Below are 21,684 nucleotides of genomic sequence, written 5' to 3' on the forward strand. Positions count from 1 at the left end.
TATGTTTATGTCTTTTTACATGAATCTGATTGCAGATGTCTTTAGAGAAAAATCAAAACTGTGGACACCAGAGACTTAGAATAGCCATAGTTAAGATCTAATGAAAGCTCACTATAATCAGCAATTGACCAGGAAGTTTCATTATTTCTATTGTATACAGCAGCATCACATCAGGAACATCAGATTTTATAAATTTTATATAATCTTTAGAATACTTACATTAATAACATATTTATATAAATATAACTTTAAAGACAATTTAACAAACCAAAATTATGACTGATAAAATATTAGATTTTTAAGAATTTTATATAATTTTGTAACATTAATATCAATAGCATATTCATAAATGTAAACTGAAACATATTCATAAGTGTAAAATAAAAGATCTAAAATACCACTTATCATTTGACAATGCTTTTCATTCAATTTGCCTAGTAAGCCTAATCAGTTAATATCTCTACAAGATGAGAGATACTTTCTTTGAGGCTTTCCAGGGGCCCAGCTGGAAAATCCCAAAGACTTAGTTTAGAATTTTAATATTGGAGAAGCCTGTCAAGGATGCGAAAAGGTTTAAAATACTGAATCATAATAGAATCACAGGTCACTGTGAAATAATAGTCATCCATTTAACCAGAGTGATAATTTAAAAGTTTTGAAAACAATAAAGTTACATGGATAAAAAACCTTAACCCTTTCAAATCTCAGTTTTCCCAAGTAATCAAAAACCTAATAAAGACAACAGGGAAATTATCTTGATAAAACGCAAAATCTTTGTTTCTCAGGCCAGTTACCAAAAAGGCAAAGAAAAACCTGCAGTGTGATTGTTTCTCCTTATGGGAAGCCCATTTAAATAACATGAAATTTGAACCTGATGAAAAGGTATTTTGAATTTAATCAGACACAGGAAGAATGTGTCCAAGGTTATAAGAGTACACTATATTATAGAAGAATAATATAAGCAAGAAAAACAATACCTTGAGCAGGGGAATGTATGGCTTTTAGAAAACATGGGAAGTTTCCTGGTTATATGGAACCATTTAGGCATATCAAGAAATGCCAACAGTACAGAATCAAATTATACCGGAAGAAAGCATTACTTTTTAGGCCTTCAAGACGGAACATTCCAGTGTCAGATGATAACAGCAGAGTTAGCTGATGAAAAAGTTAAAGAGAGAGTTATCACCCAAGACCTTCTCAAGGGAGAGAGAAGGAGAGCTGCAGGCAGTGACGTGTGACCTGCAAATCACGTATGTACACTGAGATACAGCAAAAGATGAACTTCTGAGATACGAATCTACGAAGCTTCAGGAGGAAAACTGTTCCTCAAGAAATGAAATCACCATTCTAAATGAAGAAGACAGCACTTCCAACCTGAAAACAGGGAGATTAAATGAATTTCAGGGAGAAATGTAGCAGAAATTAAAACTGTTAAGAAGATGGCAGACTTCAGAATTAAAAATCAAAACCTCCCTCGGTTTTACTAAGAGTCAAGGAAACCTTGTTCTAACATAGGGGGGAAAGTCCTCTATCGGTGTATTTTTAATATCAAAGCTCAGTCTTTAGAAGGACATAAATAATTCCCTTCTAATTATAGCCAACTTAATCACAAGCAATATTCTTTCACAAATTCACCCTTCATGAACCATGATTACAACTAACTCAGACATTTCCATGACATTTTAGACTTTCTGTTTTGTCCTATACTTCCTCTTCGCTAAATAATGAGTCATTTCACTTTAGGACAAAAGTTTACTACACGAGATTCTTTTTCATACAAGTTATTCTCTTTTCTTTTTAACCTTTCTTACCAAAAGTACATCTTTATACCCACAACTTTCTTCATATTTCCCCCTTCTTTACTTACTGATCCCTTTCTATCATGTTTCTATTTCCTTCTTAAATTTACTTTGTTGAACCAACCTTAAATAACCTCTGAATTTAAACAAAATAAAGAACACATTTTTATATCTTATAATTTTTCTAATAAAAAAATATACTTTGTATACAGAATTACATACATTAATTAGGCTTTTAACTCTTAGTAATCTTAATCTAGGAAGCAAGCAATTTTGAACTATCTGTTACAAATAAGTATTTTATAGATGAGAACCGTTTTATAATTTTAAAAACACATTTTCCCATAACCTTAATTTTTCATATATGTTAATAGACCCAAATATGTTTACCCTTTTTATAAAATTTAAAAGCCAAGAACAAATTTATATTTATATTAAGCCTATTTATGTTTTAATTTTTTTATCTTATTTGGAAATGACTCAGACATTTAATGAGTATCTGTCATTCAATTAATGAACTTAACTTTAAGATTTTAAATTACATGAAAAGTTTATTTGTAAACATTTATTCCATTTACATTTACCTAATTTATGTATTTTTTATCAATTATACCTAGATTATTTACAAAAACTGAGATGTCAGACAAGTCTACTCATCATTTTAAGTTATTTCCCAGTTAACCATTTTTCATAGCCTTTGAATATCAAGTGTTCACTTTAAAGTTAAAAATACGGGCTTTTTGCTGATAACTCAGAAGCTACAGCAATTTTCATTAAGCCAACAATATTAAATTAGTCTCACTTATCAAAGAATTACATAATCAAAGATAATTTTGTTTTAAGCTAAGTTTATAGTTTTATGACCTGAAAACCTCTAGCAGAGACAAATATTGTTCTGTCTGACCAATAAACCCAGGCACAAATGTAGTTGATAGTTTTGAAGACATTTCTATTTTTACTTTATCAACAAATTTAAAACGAGCTTATTTATTAAAGATGTACTTAAGTCACATTAACTAAAAAGTCTTTGGGGTTAATTACTACATAATTTAGCAAAGAAAAAGATTTTTTTTCTTCAATTGAGCACTCATTTTCCTTCAGGGATTTCTGGCTGACTATACAGGAGTTTACCGTGTACACACAACATACAACATAATACATCTACATATGTGTAAACCTACCTAAGCACGTATACATACACACAAATAAGACCTTATTGCTCTTATTTTTTAGTCATGAGATAGGAATACAAACTCACCAGTTTATAAAAGATACTTAGATCTCAATTTTTTTTAGAACAAAATGGGACCTTTTCACATGGCTACACTTTATTTGCCCCAATAGAGAACCTAATGAAGACAGTTGAACTGGATTTTGGGTAAGCCAGTTTTTATAGCAGTTTGATTTTTAAAGAAAAACATTTTTACCTTCTTTTTTTTTTTTTTTTCCCTTTACTTTTAAGTGAGTTTAGGGTTAAATTTTCAATGTTTACATTTTAGCTAGAACTGGCTGAACAAGTTTTTCTTTTGTTTGATGGTCTGGTTTGTTTGACCATCAATGCGGGTGGGTCACTTTTTAAAAAGCTATCATGATTATTATTATTTCCTTAGGCTCTTTCTAGCCCATGTGTGGCAACCAAAGCAATTCTTATGTTGGACAGAGATACCTTATATTATTGCTCAGAGCTCAAGATTTTTACCTGTTGGAACTGAGAACTCAACTTTTGTAGATAGTTATCTAGTAATTTTTTTTTTTCTCATTTTGTCTGAAATATCACAAACAGTGAATTTTATCTGAACACCTGCAGAAGAGTCAGCATTCAAAGTAGGAAAAAAAAATTGAGAGAGAACTTAACCCTACTTTATATATTTGGCCTCTGATTTTTTTTAGGTCAATATTCCTGGTGACCACAAAGGGTTAATCCTATAGTTGCAGTCTCTTAATTTGGTACTAAGAAAAAAAGAAAAACTTGGAAAGTTTGAATGATTCTCGTGGTGGCCATCAATCTAAAACCATGCATGAGGAAACTTGGTAGGCCTTAGGGAATATCATTGCGTCTAGTTCTAAACCCAGCTTTTTTAAAAAAAAAATAATGCACACAAGTATACTAATTTAGGAATTTTTAAAGACCCCAGTTTTGACCATAGGCAGATCCAAAATTGCAGTTGACAAAAGACAGCTGTAACTTTAAAGCATGCTGTGGAATTCTTGGCCAAAAAGTGCAACTACTAGTACCTGCCCTGCCAACTGCAACCCAAATCTCCTGCTGTGCAGGAGGAGTGGAGAGGCAAAAAAATAAATAAAAATAAAAACCCTACTTTGCTGATACCCATGACCCAAGCCTCCTGCTGTGTAGAGGAGGCAAAGCAGAAAAGAAGGACTTTGAGAGGAATTCCTCCTACCCAAGAACAGAAATAGCGGAGCTGCCAAACCCATAACCTGAATCTCCCGCCATAGCAGAAGTGGAAATGACAATTACCTTCACTGGAGTCTCCTGTGGGTGGAGATAGAAAACCCTTGCTTTTAAAAGGGTCAAAACAGCCCAAGTAAAGTCCAGCAGACATCAGCCAAAACAAGGGAGGTCTGAAATCCAGGGCAGACTCAATCTTTGCACCCAGCGAAGCCTCTAGAGTTGGAGGACTCAAAGGACCCTTTGCCAGAACCTAGTGCCAAATTCAAGAGGAACTCAGGGTGGTCAGGGGAGGCACTCTGGATACTTTCATGGTCACCAGGAATGTTGACCTAAAAAATAAATTGAGGCCAAATATATAAAGTAGAGTTTATTTGGGAACAGAACATTGCAATGGGAATATGTGTACCATAGTAAACTATGTGCATATAAAAATATGTGCATTTAAAGGCGAAAGAAAAAACTAATTTGTTTTGAAACAAACAGAGCATTTGTTACAGGGGCTTACCCAAGGAATTGACACCAGTTCTTTAGTGGAGACAATGTCAGGCAAAAGCATTCTTGTACATAGACTAGGTGTCCTTGTGACTCACGTAGCAAGTTGCAATTTGAAAAATCCTTGGGGAAGGTTTTTGTTATAGGCATATGTGTGTAAGAATCTTTGTAATGGTTCTTATCATAGGCATGTAGGTGTGAGTGCCCTCCCTTCTCAGCCTCCTAGCTTCATTTATTTATTTTTGTTAGAGTTTAACACACATGACTCCATTCTGGTTCTGACAACTTTCACAGATCTCAAAGACCAGGCCCTCGGCTATACTGATTCTCACTGGAGACTGTCAGTTATACAATGAGGGTCAGCTGAGAAAACAAAGAAGCAAGGCACACCGGAACCTTGTCTGCTGACAGAACATAGTGCTCCAAGGCTCCAAATCACAAATCTCTATAAGATTATTGCTGTGTGACGTTTCCACACAGTGCTGGACTGGAAAGTAGGAGGCTGGGTTCTGATTCTGATTGTCACTAGGTAGCTTTGTGACCTTTGCCTCCTCAGGCTTCAATTTCTTCTCCATAAAATAGGGTTGCACTACATGATTTCTAAAACCCTTTGAAGCTCTTTCCCCAGCCTTAAGTGGCCTCATCCAGAAATGCTGAAATCCTCAGGCCAGATATTCCCAGTATCTGGTTGCACCTATGTTCCCATGGGATCTGACTTTTCATCAGGGTCAACATTATTGCCGTCAAAGGACGTATTTTCATTTTGATGGTGCTAGTGATATTTGAAAAGAAGGATACTGAAAGAGAGCTGAGTCTGACTGAGGAAGATGATAATGTCCAGGTTGGTGTCCAAGTTGGTTCTTCATAGACGGTCCAGACCAAGATAGAGTCTGATGTATCATTTGAAGGGATCTGGGAAAGCATCCAGTTTGATCTCTTCATTTGACAGATGTGAATGTTGAAGCTCAGTGAGGAAAAGTGACTTGCAGAAAGTTAGTGGCAGAGAGCACCAGAACATGAGTCTCCTGAGTCTAGTCTAGTCTCCCTTCCCCTCCACCACATTACTTCTTCCATCTGCATTTTGTAATAACTTGAAACCTACCTTTAGGCTAATTCTTTAGCTTTTAAGTTTTTATTGCTCCTCTGTTAAAATATGGCTACCTCAAGGTAGAGTTTACTATCTTAAGGATCTCTTTCCAATGATAAACATGTTGAATTCTTGTAATAGCTCACTTCCAAGCACCAAACTGGGCAGAAATAGGCCGTCGCATACTAAGCTGTGTTTGGCAGTCAGTTTGGGGGTGTTAGTGAGCAGGGAAGATTATGAAAGGAGAGGACAGCCAGGATTATTACAGGAAAGCTGGACCTTTGAAGAGGAGTAGGTACTAAGAGGCACATGACAAAAAGGGACATAAAGATCTCAAAGATGCATTTTTTTTAAAAAGTTGGGTTTATTAAGCTATAATTGACATACAGTAAAATTCACCCTTTCAGAGATACATTTTTAAAAAAAATTCTGTTTGGCTGAGGGCCAGTCCTGCCCTGGGTTGTCTAATGCAGAGAAGTTTGAAGCAATGAGTTTTAAAGATATAGAGAATACCAGATAGGAGAACAACATTTTGTAGCTCTGCCACTAATATGCTATGTGACCTTGGGAAAGTCACTGTCATTCTATGGGCCTCAGTTTTATAATTTGTAAAGCCAGTAGGTTGGACTAGTTCTTTAAAGGATCCTCCCAAGGGTGTTCCCAAGAAAAATATTTGTAGGATTCCAGAGAGAGGCACATTCTGACCAGTTTGTTCCTTTTTCCTCTGCTTTCAGCTCACACTGCCCACATTCCCTGTGGTGGTGAAGATTGGCCACGCTCACTCGGGCATGGGCAAGGTAAGGCAGAGGGCCTGCTATGCTTTGGGGTAGAGGCCGAGAAGGGCATTTTTCAGAGAACCCATTTGTGGACTGCTCTTCTGCCTCTGTTCCTGATGAATTCTTTCCAAGGAGAAGATTTAGCCCCTCTGAAGCCATGAGTGTTTACCCAACCAGACCTCTTTCAACAAGCAGAGTCCAGGCCACCTGCTTGGTCCCTCGGGCCCTTTGCAACAAGTATGGCCTCTGAGCCTGGAAAGGGAAGCTAGAGAGAAGGGGCCTCCTGGGGAGGTGTGGCACACAGGTTTGCATCTAGACTGGAAACATCTTGATGAGTTTGGAGGCTCATAGCCCTTGTGACTTTCCAGCATGTATGAGTGTGTATGTCTCCCTTTCTCCCTCCCTGCCTTGTTCCAACATTAGGTCAAAGTAGAAAACCACTATGACTTCCAGGACATTGCTAGTGTGGTGGCTCTTACCCAGACCTATGCCACAGCAGAGCCTTTCATTGATGCCAAGTATGACATCCGGGTCCAGAAGATTGGCAGCAACTACAAGGCTTACATGTGAGTGGGATGTGGGGTCCCAGCAGATACTCTCCACTTTCTCCTCAGCCACAATAGAAAGTTTGAGCCTCCAGGTAGCAACCAACTCCTAGTTTAACCTCATCTGGCCCAGAGGGCCGATAACAGAGAGAGGGTGCCATGGATTCTTAATCTGGGTTCCTTTTAAGTCAGAGGAGGGGCCTATGAACTAAGAGGAGAAATAGAATTACTATTCATTTTCACTAGCCTCTAAGTGAAGTTGAGCTTTCTTTTCAGCTGTGAACAGAGACAAAAGACAACAGTGGTAATAACAGTATATAGGACTTTCTCATTAAAGGTTATCACAGATATCCTTATATCACACTACAGTTGTAACAGTTATCTCTAAATATCAATTATTCGCATCACTACTTAAAAATCTTGGTAGTTATCAGCCCTGCCACTACATCCTGTTATTTAGAAAGAGAAGTATATTTTACTAATTACAGATTTGGTTTTTTAAATATTTTTGATAAATCTAATTGGGTACCTTTGTGATCCTGTCTACTTCATTTTATACATTTATACATCTTATATATTTTATACATTGAAAAGAATCCAGAGGCTTCACCAGACTGCCAGAAAAAGCACAGAAACAGGAGTTAAGAAACTCCTGTTATAAATATCCAGCCCTGAAAATGCTGCAGAGTGTTAAAAGCCTAGTGGTTATGAGAGTAAATGACTCATCCACATAACTGTGTCCATTTGCCAGAATGGAAAAGTTAAAGGTTTCCTCCATTACAATTTAGTAAAAGAAAAGATTTTAAGACTACCTGACTTTCCATAATATATATAAAAATGTAAATGGTTTATAATTCCAATTTTGCAAATGTTAACCTCCCACTTTTTTTTTTTTTTTAATTTAAGGTGGTATTTTCTTTACAAAGGAAGAACATTATTAATATATGAATTTTATCTTTACCACTCAGGACTTCAGCAGACTTCAAGGTTGAGCAGCCTTCCTGTACCCACCTGTTTCCATTTTCCTTCCCTCATCCCTCTTTCAGTATTTACACTCCCTAGCCCTGGAGTTGGATAGGCGTGCATTCCCTACATTCCTTTCCCATGCCTCATACACCTCTAGTTTAGCCCCTTCCACGCATGTGTGTTTGGTGTCACTCTCCTGTGACCCTGAGCTCCTGTGGGAGAGAACAGTGGAAGTAGCAGGCACACAGTAGGCACCTATAAGTATTCAGGGAAGAGCCCTTGTAGAAAACTGAGGCACAGAATTTTCTTTATCCCTTTATTGACTTAGATTTCTACTTTTAAAATGTTTTTAATTTTATACTTGCAGTGTTCCTGCTTCCGGAAAGGAATTTAGGGTTACTTTAAAAATATGCACAATGTAAGGCAGAATAATTTAAAAGACCATTATAAAAACTAGCTAAAAGAAGCAGAAGAATGGATATTTGCAGGCGCCTAGGAAAGCAGATTTCCTATCTTTTAATTTTAAAATCCTCTAAACACAAAATATTTATTCATGATGACAGTGGAGCAAAAACATCTTGATTCTTAAAAGGAGACACAAATGTTTAAGGGTTAGGGTTTCCAGAAACGGTTTAAAATGAAGCATAAGAAAAGAGAATTGCCAAACACTGATGAAGGGTGGGCGACCAGAGAAGCTTTAAATAACATCTACATACTTTCTTATTTGCAAGGGGCCATCAGTTATGTGGAAGAATGTGCAGGCCCTCTTAGCTCCTCTTCCACATGCCTCTTCCCCAAACTTGGTTATATCTCTGCTCTCAGAAGGAGGAACTGACTTAGCAATAGCCAAGATAAGGTTTGGAATTTCGCTCTCCCCCAGCTTGCACCCTAGAGATCCAGAGACAGCAATGCTTGGTGAAAAGAAGGTGCTATTCTGCCTCCACCCTCAGGAGGCAATAACATGGGTCCCTCTGCAGAGGTCAGATGACCTATGAGTCCACAGAGGCAGTCGAGCTGGCACTGAATGGCCTCTCAGTGTCCCCTCTGCTCCCACATGCCCCGGGTAGCCAAACAGTATTGAGTGATAAGGGCAGCACATGACAAGCAGGGCTTTTCTGTCCCCAAGGCCATCCCCTTCCTCTTGACTGTGTCTGGGTAAAGACTAATAATTAAAAAGATATATTTTGGGTTTATACAGTTTATTTAAACCTGTACCAATTTGGTCCTCCTGACCAATTGATCTGTATTTACAGATAAGGGAGGCTTAGAGAACTGAAGTGACTTTCCCAAGGTCACCAAGCTAGTCAAAAGCAAATCCAGAACCAGAAACCAAGTCATCTGCTTCCTATTTAATCTAAGACTAACTGACTCTAACACATGCTCGTGGATGGAGGGTGCAGTTGGCACAGTAGAGAAGAGGTTGCTGGTGTGATGCTGGTCAGCTCCACTTGACGGATGAAGCAACTGAAGCCCAAAGAGTTCACTGACTTGCCCAGAGTCACATGGCTGATAGTGTAGTGGACCTTCGAAGTTAAATGTTGAATGAATAAATGTATGAGCCAGGGAGGAAGACATTGGGAGATATTCATAAGAACATGAGGAAGTTCCCAGGATCAATGGAATTCAGTTTGTGTATGCCAAGTCATCCCAGATACTGAGTGGTAGACTGCTGAGGATTCAAGACACAATCTACACCTCAGGTGGTTACAGACTTGTGGACAAGTCTTAGCTTAAGACTCAGCTCAAATAGCTAAAGTAAAAAGTAGATGCAGGATTGTAAGTGGGCTACAGGTGAAGTCCTATAGAGGTTCTCAGGAGGACAAGGGCTCATCTGGTAGAAAAGATCAGGGCAGGCCCCATGCAGCCAGAGCCACCTGGGCTTGACCCTTGCAGAGAGGTGTACAGGGTGTTGTAGGTGGGGGTTTGGCAGAGGCAGCAGGCTGTAGGCTCAGTAGACAGACCCCTGGGTAATTTGTGGGAGAAGAAGGTAGGGAAAGCAGCAGTGAGCTAAAATACTGGACGGTTTCATGCCCTCCTCCTTCTGGAGTGGCTCACTGCCTGTTCTGTCCTGGTGCAACCTTGTTGCAGGAGGACCTCAATCTCAGGGAACTGGAAGACGAACACTGGTTCTGCAATGCTGGAGCAAATTGCCATGTCAGACAGGTGAGTGGAAGGAGGAGTCGGGTCTCTAGCCCTGTGAGAGGAAGGCCTCCATGGATGAAGAGGTATAAGAAATGAGCCCTGCGCAAGGGAAGCCTCTGACCAAACAGGACAGATAAAACACAAAGGCCCAAGTGACCAGTTAATAGATCAGGCAGGACTGGCTCTTGTGCTAAATTATGGAGATAAAGACTGTACATACCACAGAAGCTCCAAGAAAGGAGTAGCTACATGGACTGGGATAGCCAAGGAAGCCCTCCAAGAGGTGGAAAGATGGGGAGGGTCTGGAGAGCAGAGGGGAGGGCATCGTAGATATGGGAATGTGCTTGATGGGGTTGGGGGAGGCCGCAAGGAGAGCCTGGCTAGCAGGAAGTCCTGATGTGAGCCAGTGCCCAGCCTCAGGACATCTTCCCATCCCATCCAGGTACAAACTGTGGGTGGACACCTGCTCTGAGATGTTTGGTGGCCTGGATATCTGTGCTGTCAAAGCTGTACATGGCAAAGATGGGAAAGACTACATTTTTGAGGTATGTCTGGCCCAAGAAGTATCTCAGTAAGAGACAATCCCTAAGGCTGGAGGCCAAGCTCTTGGCTTGAAAACTAGGTGGGAAGCCCAGACGGCACTTAGGTTAGAGTTTCCTGAGCCATGGGAATGTTCCAGACAACAAATGAGTGGATCTGTGTAGCAAGACACCTCTGACAGTGGGGAGCTATTGTTTCCAACCTGCTAGGCTGACCTACACCATGGGTAAGAGATGCTGGGTCTGGGTTCCTGGTGTCCTAGACTAATGCCATTCCTCTGGGAAGACTGTAGTGATTTTACCATTCCTGGTCTCAGAAAGCTGCCCTTACGAGTCATTTGACCCAATCTGTTCATTTGACAGGTGAGAAAACTGAGACCTAGTGTCATGAGCATGTGCCCAAGGCCACAGGGTAAATCGGGGTTGCAACCTGGGCACCTAGATGCAGGAGATTCTCCTCAGCCTCTCCCTGAGCCTTGGAGACACTTTACTCAGCCTGGTCCTCTAACACGACTTTCTGACTCCCTTTTCCTGTATTAAAGGAAGAGTCAGTGGGCTTTAGACTCAGAATCTACCCCAAGGCCTGCTTGGCATGTAACCTTCTGTATGGTCACACCTCCCCTCTCTGGGTGGGCCTCAGTTTTCTCATCCATAAATGTAAGAGTTGGACTACAGAGTCTATGATCCCAGTAAGACAGGTATTTCCTAAAGGAAGAAAACATTGAGCTGGGCTTAAAGGTAAAGGAATATCAGCATTGATTGTATATGGAGAAGGCATCCCATTTCAGGAGTAAAGGCAGGAATCTGGTCATTCAATGAGCAGAGCATGTTTGCAGACAGAGATTGTGTGGGTGAAAAGTCAGAGATGAAAACTGCCTGCTTCTAACCAGAGACTTAAGGGAAAGTCTGAAAACTTCTGAGCCCTGGGGCTGTAGCCTCTCCTTGCTCTCTACCTCTTCCCACTACCTTCAGCCAGCAGTCTTTCAGTCCCACTGAGCCCTGGCCTGGGTGAAGGTTAGGGGGATGGCCTGAGGCACAGGTTCACAGGAGGAGGGGATAAAAAAGTCCTGTTTCTGCAAAGGAACATACTTTCAGCTGAAGACAAGAACACCTGCTTTATCTCCATCCCATCTCTGCTGGCTTACATCCTACCCATTCTGAAAGACCGTACCAGGCCTTTTATGTTTCCAGACCCTTTCCTCACCTGGGCACATCTTCCACCAGGTCATGGACTGTAGTATGCCACTGATTGGGGAGCACCAGGTAGAAGACAGACAATTCATCACCGAACTAGTCATCAGCAAGATGAACCAGCTGCTGTCCAGGACTCCTGTCCTATCCCCTCAGAGACCCTTAACCACCCAGCAACCACAGGTAAGCAGCTGGGAGGAGACTGAAGGGAGCTGGGAACCATTCTCAAGCCCAGAGGCTAGTTGAGAAGAGGTCAGATACCCACAGGGCTGAAGAAGATCTAACGAGTCTTTACCTCTTCTTTCCCTTCCCTTTCCTCACTTCTGGAGGCCTGATTATCTCCCACCACCCCTTATTGGGGGCCTTATCATTAGCAATCTGCAGTAGCAGCTACAGGACTGTCTAGACATGGAATACTGGATCTCTGCCATCTGAATTTGAAGTTTCTGGGGAATCAGAGCCAGTTTCCCCAGGGACTAAGGATTCTCCCATTTTTAAACTGAGAGGTCTCTGAGGAAGAACTGGGTCAAATTGCCACCAGCTGTTCATTGTGATGGGTCTGCCACATTTGTAAAGAAGAAGGGTCTCACTGAGAAATTTGCTGGTCTGGAAAGGGGAGAGTCAAGTCCCTCATTCTGGGAAAGAGTGACAAGGCAAACCTCAAATTAGAAACCTGCTTTCCTTCCAAAGGGAAACAAGGTGGCCTTTTTCAGTTGACTGTGATGCACGACAGGCCCATCACATCCATAGTGACAGTATCCCAGCTGAAATTGAAGTTTTTATGGAACAGCAGGCCCTGTGGCTCCAGAAGGAGCCAAAGACAGGCAGGGTCTTCAGTCCCCCAAAGGAGGTATCTCATTTTTCAAAAATATACCCAAACTCTTCTCTCCACTGAACTTTTGTGTAAGGAAGTGGTGAGAACTTGGGACAATGAATCAGAGGACTGAGTCTTAGTCTGGTTCTTCCCCTAAACAGCTTGTGTAACCCAAAAAAGGGCTCAAGATTTATCATTTGTAAGTGAGAAGTCTCAGAAATCTTACTTTCAAAACCCAACTTCAAACAGGGAGGTAGAATAGAATAGTGATTCAGAGTGTGAGTTTTGAAGTGAGAACTTCCCCCAGTTTGAATCCTGGACCCTCCCTTTACTGGCTTTGTGACCCTAAATAATGTTATCTGGAACTCAGGAGAGATAAGCACAATACCTGTCTCAGAGTGTTACTATGCATATTAAATGAAGTAAGGAACCTAAAATACAGCATAGCACATACTAAGCACCCAATAAAGATTAACCGTTGTTATTATATAAGTAAGCAGCCTCTGGGCTTGGATTCCCTACAGCCTTCCTAAAGATCAGTGCCTCACTGGGATTATACTGCAATCAGAAGCAAAGTAACTGGATTCTAGAAATTCTTCAGCAAGAAAGAAGAAAAGGCTGTCAGCCTTATGAGGAGGAAAAACACAATATAAAGTCGTCTGGATTATTTAGGTTAGAAGCAAATTACTGTACATTTCTCTTCTTGTCATTTGAATATCACAGAATCATAACATAGAAATGTTGTTGATATTCATATAATGAACCTGAATCATCAAGAAAGGGTTATATTTTAGTCAGTATTCCATACTGTATTTAAGAAAGCTAGAAGCACAATGTACAAGAACTATTTCCCCAGAAAATGACTAAAATAAAATACTATGACAACTGGTAAGTCAGTTCCCTCTCTGGATATCAGTTTCCCCGCCTATAAATATGACACACTATCTAAATACATTTTGTACTCTAAAAATTTCTTTCTTCCTCACTGATGCTTTGTGGGATGTTATCATATTAGCTCTTATGAGTGTTTCACATCTTCTTTATCTGATTCACGCTGTGTCCATCCTCTGACCAAGTGTGAGAATCTATTCCCGTACATGTTAGTTACTAGAGAATCAGAGTAATTAGGAAAACAAAACTTGATTGCTTGTTAGAGAAACAAGCCTATTATTTAAATATTGTAGTGAACTAGAGGTGATAAAAAGATTTTCATGGTTAAAAAACATCAGGCCTGTGGTTAGATTTTATGATTTTGTAAAGGTGGTGGAATCAAGATGTTTGGGTCCTAGTCCTGCCTTTTGATCTATACTACCTCTCAGTGGATAGTGGGAGGTAATCTGCTAATCAGATGATTGCTCATCCCTGTTCTAGAGTAAGTGACAGATTACTACTTGTCCCTGCTCTAGAGGAAGTAGACCCTTCTTCCCTTTAACTCTGAAAAATACAGAGTACATCTGGTTGTCTCTTAAAGAATTTATGACAGCGTCAGAGGGCCTGATACTGTCCAGACAAAATGGGCTGCTCTGGGATTCTGTGAGGGGCCCTCAAGTACTTCTGTAAATGTGTGCGACACTCTCTTGGCCTTCTACAAGGGAAATCATTCTGAACTAGAAGGAAGGCTGTGCTGAGAGTCAGGAGACCTGAGTTTAACCCTGTCCTTGCCACTGACTTACCAGGTGACCTTGGGTAGGTTTCTTCCCATTTATGTGCATCTTTGTATGTAAAATTAAGGGGTGAACAAAAATAAAATTGCCAAGATCCCTGCTGGCAATAAAATCTAGGTTACACAGAAATGATATCCGTAGCATAAAAGTCCAGTAGCAGAGAGATAATTCACACACACAAAAGAATTTCCACCCCACAGGAAGCATGGCTCTTCTTTGGTACAAGCCCCTTATTTATAAATATTGCAGCTTAAACTTTTTAAGAGAAAACTAATAAAGGGCCACAAAAAATAATGACATTGTATAATGACAAATATAGTAATTATTACTAAAAAAACAAAACAAAACTATAATGTGTCATAGTCAAGGCAGGAAACATAGTAAGGAATAAGCTTCCCTAAATATAGGGGCTTACACAGAAATCCCTTAACGAAGTCAGTCTGACACCAGGATAAGCTTTTCTCCACTCAGCCTTCAAAGTCAGTACAGAGTATTTTGGAAAGTCTACCATGCTGGGAGTCAGGACACTCAAGGGCTAGTCCCCACTCTGCTGTAATATTATGTGACCTTGAGCAAGTTACTTTTCCTCTCTAGACTTCTATTTCCTCACTTAGAAAATTGAGTTGAATTAGAAGATCTCTAGATCCCTTTCAATTCTTTTTTTATTTTATTTTTTTTTTTAAATTTTATTTTGTCGATATACATTGTAGCTGATTAATGCTCCCCATCACCAAAACCTCCCTCCCTTCTCCCTCCCCCCCTCCCTTTCAATTCTAATTCACATTCTAATTCTAATTCACATAATACAGATGGTCCCTGACTTATGATTGACTTACAGTTTTTCAACTTTAAGATGGTGCAAAGGCAATATGCATTCACTAGAAACTATATCGAGCACCCACACAACCATTCTGTTCTTCACTTTCAGTATTTAATAAATTACATGAGATGTTCAACACTTTATTATAAAATAGGCTTTGTGTTAGATAATTTTGCCCTTCTGTAGGCTAATGTAAGTTTCTGAGCATGTTTGAGGTAGGCTAGGCTAAGCCATGATGTTCAGTAGGTTAGGTGTATTAAATGCGTTTTCAACTTAAGATATTTTTCAACTTACGATAAGAGGAGAAGTATCTGTACCTGGAATCAGCCAAACTACACAGTCTGAGGGCACAATCCTCCACTTCCAATATCAACCAGAAGTTCAGGAGTTCCCAAAACCACTCTCATGTTTGATCTCCTGCCCTGACCACTCCTTTGAACTCCAGATGCACATTTTAAACTCCTGCTTGACATCTTTACTTGCGTATCTAAAAGACATCCTAAATATAACACAGCCAAAGCAGACCTCTTGGTTTTTTCCCTTAAACCAGCCCTTCTGCCCAGTTTTCCCCACGCAATTCATGCAGGCCCCTACCTGCCTATTTGCCCTTGTACTATTCTAGCTCTTGCTTACTGTGCCATAGCCACCCTGATAAGGGCCTTTGTATAAGCTATGCCCTCCCTCTGAAATGTTATTCCCCTTAGTTTTGTACAGATAGCTCTTTCATGAAAGTATAACTGATATTTCCTCAAGCATCTAATCCAAAGTTGCCACCTACTCACTGGCAACCACCTCTCCCTTCTTTAATTATCTGCATAGCACTTATTATCAGCTAAGATTATTCTTGTCTGTTTATGTCTTTGTCTCTTCCTGTAGAGTATAAGCTCCTCAAGAGTAGAAGCTTGTTCACTGATATATCTCTAGGACCTAGCAAAGTATCTAGCATCTGGTAGCAGCTTAATACAGCAAAGGTGTACCAAGGGGGTTGGTGGGGGTGGTGAGAGTGGTTTGCCCAGATGCAGCCAATTATCTGTAGAAACTTTAAACGATGTAATAAGACTAAGTCTGTCTGCTTTTTAGTTCACCATGTGATAGCAATTCTATGCAAATGACAATGATAAAATACTCCTCCCACCTAGGCAAACCCCTCCTACTGCCCCCCTCTCCTAGGCATGACATTGTGATAGTTATCTGTTGCAGAAGTTCCCATTCAGAGTAAGTATGTTTAGCAGCCCTGTCAGCCTATTGCAGTTGCTGTCTTGGCAGTGTGCAAGTGGAAGGCATGTGAACCAAGGATCATTACCTGGGCCCCAGCCAGGACTTTGCATGGCCAGCTAAGCCCTTAGGTGCTGTCATTAACTCACGTGCCATTCCTCACAGTCACGCCCCTCTTGCTGGCCTCTTTCTTCTGTGGCTATAGAGGCTGAAGCTTGAAGAGCTTCTAGCCTAAGTCATAAGCCCTAGGAGCTGCTTCTTGCCCAGAATTCTAGGTCAAATCTAGGACAGACTTGTGACTGGCCACTTGTCTACCTTTCTCTCTTTCTCTCCTTGCCTGTGGCTCCACCATGGGAGCTTTCTTTTCTTTAATTCTTAAAGAACACCTGAAGGAGGCTGGCAGGGGTGGTGGTGAGGATGATGTGTAGAGGGCACACCTTGCCTTGCTGCCAGCAGCCCCTAGACTGGGATGGATGCATATGGGAAAAAAAAGAGCAAAGACATGGGAGTGGGCCCTAGCTAGATGCTGTGCACAGTTCAGAGGAATAACGACATTGCCAAAAGCAGGGAGGTGAGTGGCACAGCCTGATTTGACCAATGACAGCTTGGACCCAGCTTGGCTGGACTGCCACCTTTGTGGTTGCCCTGAGAGTCGGCAGGGGCAACTGGCCCTCTACACATGGACTCTGCAGTGCTTTAGAGAAACTGTTCTCAAGGCGATAGTGACACCTGGTGGCCAGTGATGGCCAAAGCCTCCAGGCTATGTATCTACAGAGCCTTCTTTCAGTACCCCCTGCTTTCTGCCCCTCCGCCCCCAACAAACACACATTTGCTGACCCTTGGGGGTGTGTTGTCTGGAATCTGAGCTGGGCCTTGCATCCTGGGCCTCTGGAGAGATGTGGGCTGCTCCTCAGACTCCCAGGAACCAGGGAGAAAACCTCAGGTGGACAAAGCTTTCAGGTCATGCCAGTAGAGATGGCATCCTGGTCCTCTCCTTCAGGTGGCTCATCTTTTTTCATTTCCCATTACACTGTTTCTACTCTTTATTTTGCTATAAAATCTTCCAGACCCAAAAGGCTGAATTGCTAAGGCAGGAATTTTAGATACCGATGGGATGAGGTGGGGACTGCTCTCTTCCGTGCCCCTCAATTATGCCATGGAGCTGGCTTTCTATCTGGCTTGTGGTTAGGCCCCTGAGGAGTGATGCTAAGACTCAGGCTTTGAAGCATTAAGGCACATTTCGTGTCCAGGATGAAGATGAGCCTCTTCCTCTACCCTGAGCTGATCTGACCACACCTGGAATGTTGTTTGCGGTCTGAGCATTGCAGTATAACAAGTACAAACTCAAATTCTAACTGGAATGCACTCAGAGGAGAAAGGCCAGGAGGTTGAGGCATTTGGCAAATCTATTCTATCAGTAAAAGTTAAAGGAACTGCTGTTGAATAGCAACCATCTCAAGGAACCCATGACTTAATATCTTCAGCTTTCTGGTGCTGTCATGAGAGAGAACCAGTTCCAAAAGGTAAACCCGCTGGAAGACAGATTTTGACCCAGTGTAAGGAGTTAATGGATCTAACACTGAGAGAGGAAGTGGCTGCTCTGGGAAGTGGCATGTACCTGCCCCATCATCACTCATGTTCAAGTAGGGGCAGGATGTGTTTCTTGTCAGGGACGTAGTAAAAGGGTGGGCCAGGGGCTCAGGCTGTTGGAGGTCACTTTTAAAGTCTCCCTTCAGACTTGAGATGCTGTAATCTAGGTGTGTGCGGCCATGGGATCTGGGAAAGGCTGGGGTGAGAGCTGAAGACTGAAGGACTGAGGCCAAGTAACCTCTGGCGTCTGGTGGGACATTCTGCCAATCCTTTTTTACTGGCTCTGTGGTCTAAAGAGATTCCAGCCAGGGCTTTCCAGCCATGAAAGTTCTAAAAGATGAGATCTCTTGAGTGCAAGGAGACCACAACTGAGAAAGGGTTTCTCCACCCCGAGAAGTGGAATCTAGAGGGCGGTGCAGTTAGGGAGGGAACACAACAGTCCCTCAGATCCCAAACATGGGCCTAAGAGGGCTTCACTTGAGCTTAGCAGAGGTAAATTTAGGACAAATGAAAGGCCTTCCTGCTTCCCACAGCAGGACTGGCTTTAGGGAATGTGTTCCCCAGTGAGTATAAGCTGAGAATGTGAGGAGATTTGGGGCAGGTTCAGATAAAGCCACTAGTGACTAGATCCCTTAACAGACTATTAAGAGAAACTGACTATTTTGGGACTGTCTTAACTTGTCAGGGACATCTTTAATCACTTGAAGCTGACATTCTGACTTTGGGTGACCGGACCTTCGGTGCCCCCCCAGGACTGGTGGACTGCCCACATGGGACATTTCTTATGTTCTTAGGTTATGAGAGGGCCCCAGTCTGGGAGATGAATTCTGCCCACAGCGTGGCAGTTCGTCTCAGGAAGGAAGGAGAAGCAGCTCATCCTCAGGCACCTTTTATAATCTTTCAGAGGAAAGAAGGTGGGTACTGGTGACTGCAGGAGTGGGCCCAGAAGATCTCAAAGTGCCTGAAGACACACTGTCCCCTTTGCTGTGATTAAACCTACAACCTCCCAACCACACTCCTTCCTGCTGCCTCATTCTCCCTGGGGTCCTAGACTGGGGGAGCAGGGCCTGCGGGAGCTGATCAGAATAGTTCTGTGGCGTGTCCGGCCAGGAGCTTGGCCTGGCCTCTTTCCTGGGGCCAGACCCTGGGACCCTTTCCCAATTTCCTGTCTCATATATGCTGAGCAAGCACAGGCCTTCCTCCTTGGTGGGGGCAGCTGGTCTCAGGCCAACAACTCTCAAGAGTTGAGTCACTCAATGCCTTTCCTTCCTCAGCTAGGAGCTCCTCTCTTCCAGCTTGCCTACTGAAAGCCACAGGGTGGCAAATTAAAGGTGCTTTTGACAAAAACCCACAAACCCTCTTCCACAGGCTTGGTTTCTCTCCCAGGCCAGTGATTTCCTTTCCAGGCACCTCAAGAGCTAATATTTACTGTTTCTGAACTGACTTTTCTGCAACTACAGGGACTTTGCTGGAACTGACTTTGATATACAGAGGGCATGGTATAGCCCAGCCCAGAATCCCACCCCCCTCCCCCCACAAAACTACTATGAACCAGGTGACAGGAAGCCACCCAACAATATCTTCTCCACTGATGCATGAAACTCTGACATTTAGAGCTTCTTCCCTTTGGATTGATATTTATTATCACTCAAGTAATAGTAGTGGTACTCACTTACATCATTACTTTGCCTAGCACTTTACAGTTTACAAAGCACATTCATTATAAAACCTCATAACCCTTATGTGAGATGGTTTGGGCTCATGATTCTGTCTTGCCAATTGTTTCACATATTGGCAGAGAACGCAAATGACTTTCCCAAGGTCACACAGCTGCTAAGCAGGAGACCTGGATCTTCTGGTTCCTAGTTCAAGGAGTTCTCCACAGTCCTGTGACCATGCCCTTTTGATGCTCCCAGCGGAGTACAAGGGAAGGTACGAATGGAGAGAACTGAGCATTTGTGATCCTGGGAAACCCTTACCCTCCTCCCTTGACAACCAAATGCTGGACCTACCAGTCTGGGGGGCTGGGGGGATGGGGTGTCTGAGGTTCACCAACTTTCTCCTCCCTCCCTGGCTTCTCTGAACATGAAGGCCCAGTGGATTCAGCATAGCAGGATATCAGCCCAATTAGCTTTGATGGAGGGCAGCAGCATACCATGTCCCTCAAAGCCTGTTGCCTGCAGGACAGCTCTGCTCAGGCCCAATAGCCCTGGGGTCGTGCTTGGTTTGAGACTCTGAAGCTAAGAAGGGCTTGTCTCACATCTCAGAAAAGTGAATGAAAAAATTCATGGAATCCCAGAGCCAGAAGTGCCCATAGAATTCATCTGCCTGAAACTACACAAGCCCCTCTATGGCAGCATCTCTGATCAGAATTTGTCCAGGTCAAGCTTATAAACACCTCTTATGCCAGGAGGCTCACTACCACCCAAGCCAGCCCTTGACGTTATTCAGATTTACATCTCACTAATTCTAGTCTTCTACTAAGCCCTGGGTGATTCTGCAGTAACCTCATTTAATCCTTACAATCTGCCCATTTGGGAAATTGAGATTCAGATTAAGTAATTTCACAAAGTCACATGAGGAAAGATATCATTTCCAGACTTCTCACCATCCTATCTGCTCCATGTACCCATTTTATTCTGCCAGCACCTCCCTTAAAAGAGGTGCCTAAAATTGGTAGCCCTGGGCTCTCATGAGGCCACCAGCTACATCAGATTTTTGGCAGCAGTATCACACACTGACACCTTCTGAACCTGTTGTCATTTCATAAGCCCAGGGTCATTTCGGGTTTTTTCCCTTATGCTGCTATCAGGCCATTTATTCCCCTTTCTTTTTGTGTGCAGCTGGGCATAAGCACTGGTCTTCACATTCTTACCTGTTTGAGTCAGTCCAACTTCCTGAGGGAAACTCTGCCGCTCAGTCTGGCCACGAATTCCTGCTGTGAGCTGGCTACGGGCCAGACTTTGGCAGTGACGCCAGAGTGGCCAGACTTCTGTGGAATTCTGTATCCCAAGAGGCTCCTGGTGGCTGGAGTCAGATCCCATGGTAGCCAAACCCCTCAGGGAATAGGCCCTCAGCCCTAGCAGACAGTAGGCTTGTGGGCGGAGCCAAAGTATCTCAGTTTGGCAAGGGACAGTCCTTAGGGACTCTCCTCCCTGCCTCCCATAGCCCCTGAGAAGTCTTCAGTCCACAACGTCCGTGGAGCTGGGGACAGAAGAAACTTCCTAGGCGCCATCAAGGGTGTCCAAGGCACATTCCCAGGCTCCAGCCCAAAGGACTGCTTCTGAGACCTGTTCCTCTGAAGCTTTGGGAAGGGCACTTTGGGCTGTTTATCCTTGGGTGTCTCACATGTATATTTCTGTGGCCGAGAAGAGCCAGGGCCAGCCTGCACGGTATGTTCACCCCTATGAGTTCATCCTGTGAGTGTCTAGAGTTCTACTATTAAAGCTTAATCTATGGAATTTTTAAAGTTTTTCCTGAAATCATATGTTCACAGGGTTGGAAGGAGCCTTAGCATTCATCTAATCTATCTCATATTTAGTGAAGGAAAATTCTCTACAATTATCTTTGTCAGGTAATTCTCTAGTGTATGCATGAACACATCCACCTCTCAAGACAGCCTATCCCACTG

At 42.3% G+C, this 21,684-nt stretch overlaps 1 protein-coding gene across 1 annotated transcript in view; it reads left to right on the forward strand.

Moving 5' to 3' along the window:
• The window catches only part of SYN2 (synapsin II), a 176,319-nt gene that overhangs the window by 145,354 nt on the left and 9,281 nt on the right, over positions 1-21,684 (forward strand). Inside the window, exons 6-10 of the mRNA XM_063114500.1 lie at positions 6,526-6,588; positions 6,991-7,133; positions 10,167-10,241; positions 10,663-10,765; positions 11,984-12,133. Of these exons, the coding sequence (XP_062970570.1) occupies positions 6,526-6,588; positions 6,991-7,133; positions 10,167-10,241; positions 10,663-10,765; positions 11,984-12,133 (534 nt within the window). The remainder of the gene's footprint in view (positions 1-6,525; positions 6,589-6,990; positions 7,134-10,166; positions 10,242-10,662; positions 10,766-11,983; positions 12,134-21,684) is intronic.

The sequence above is a fragment of the Cynocephalus volans genome, chromosome 11 (assembly GCF_027409185.1).
Source record: "Cynocephalus volans isolate mCynVol1 chromosome 11, mCynVol1.pri, whole genome shotgun sequence".
NCBI classification, from domain to species: Eukaryota; Metazoa; Chordata; class Mammalia; order Dermoptera; family Cynocephalidae; genus Cynocephalus; species Cynocephalus volans.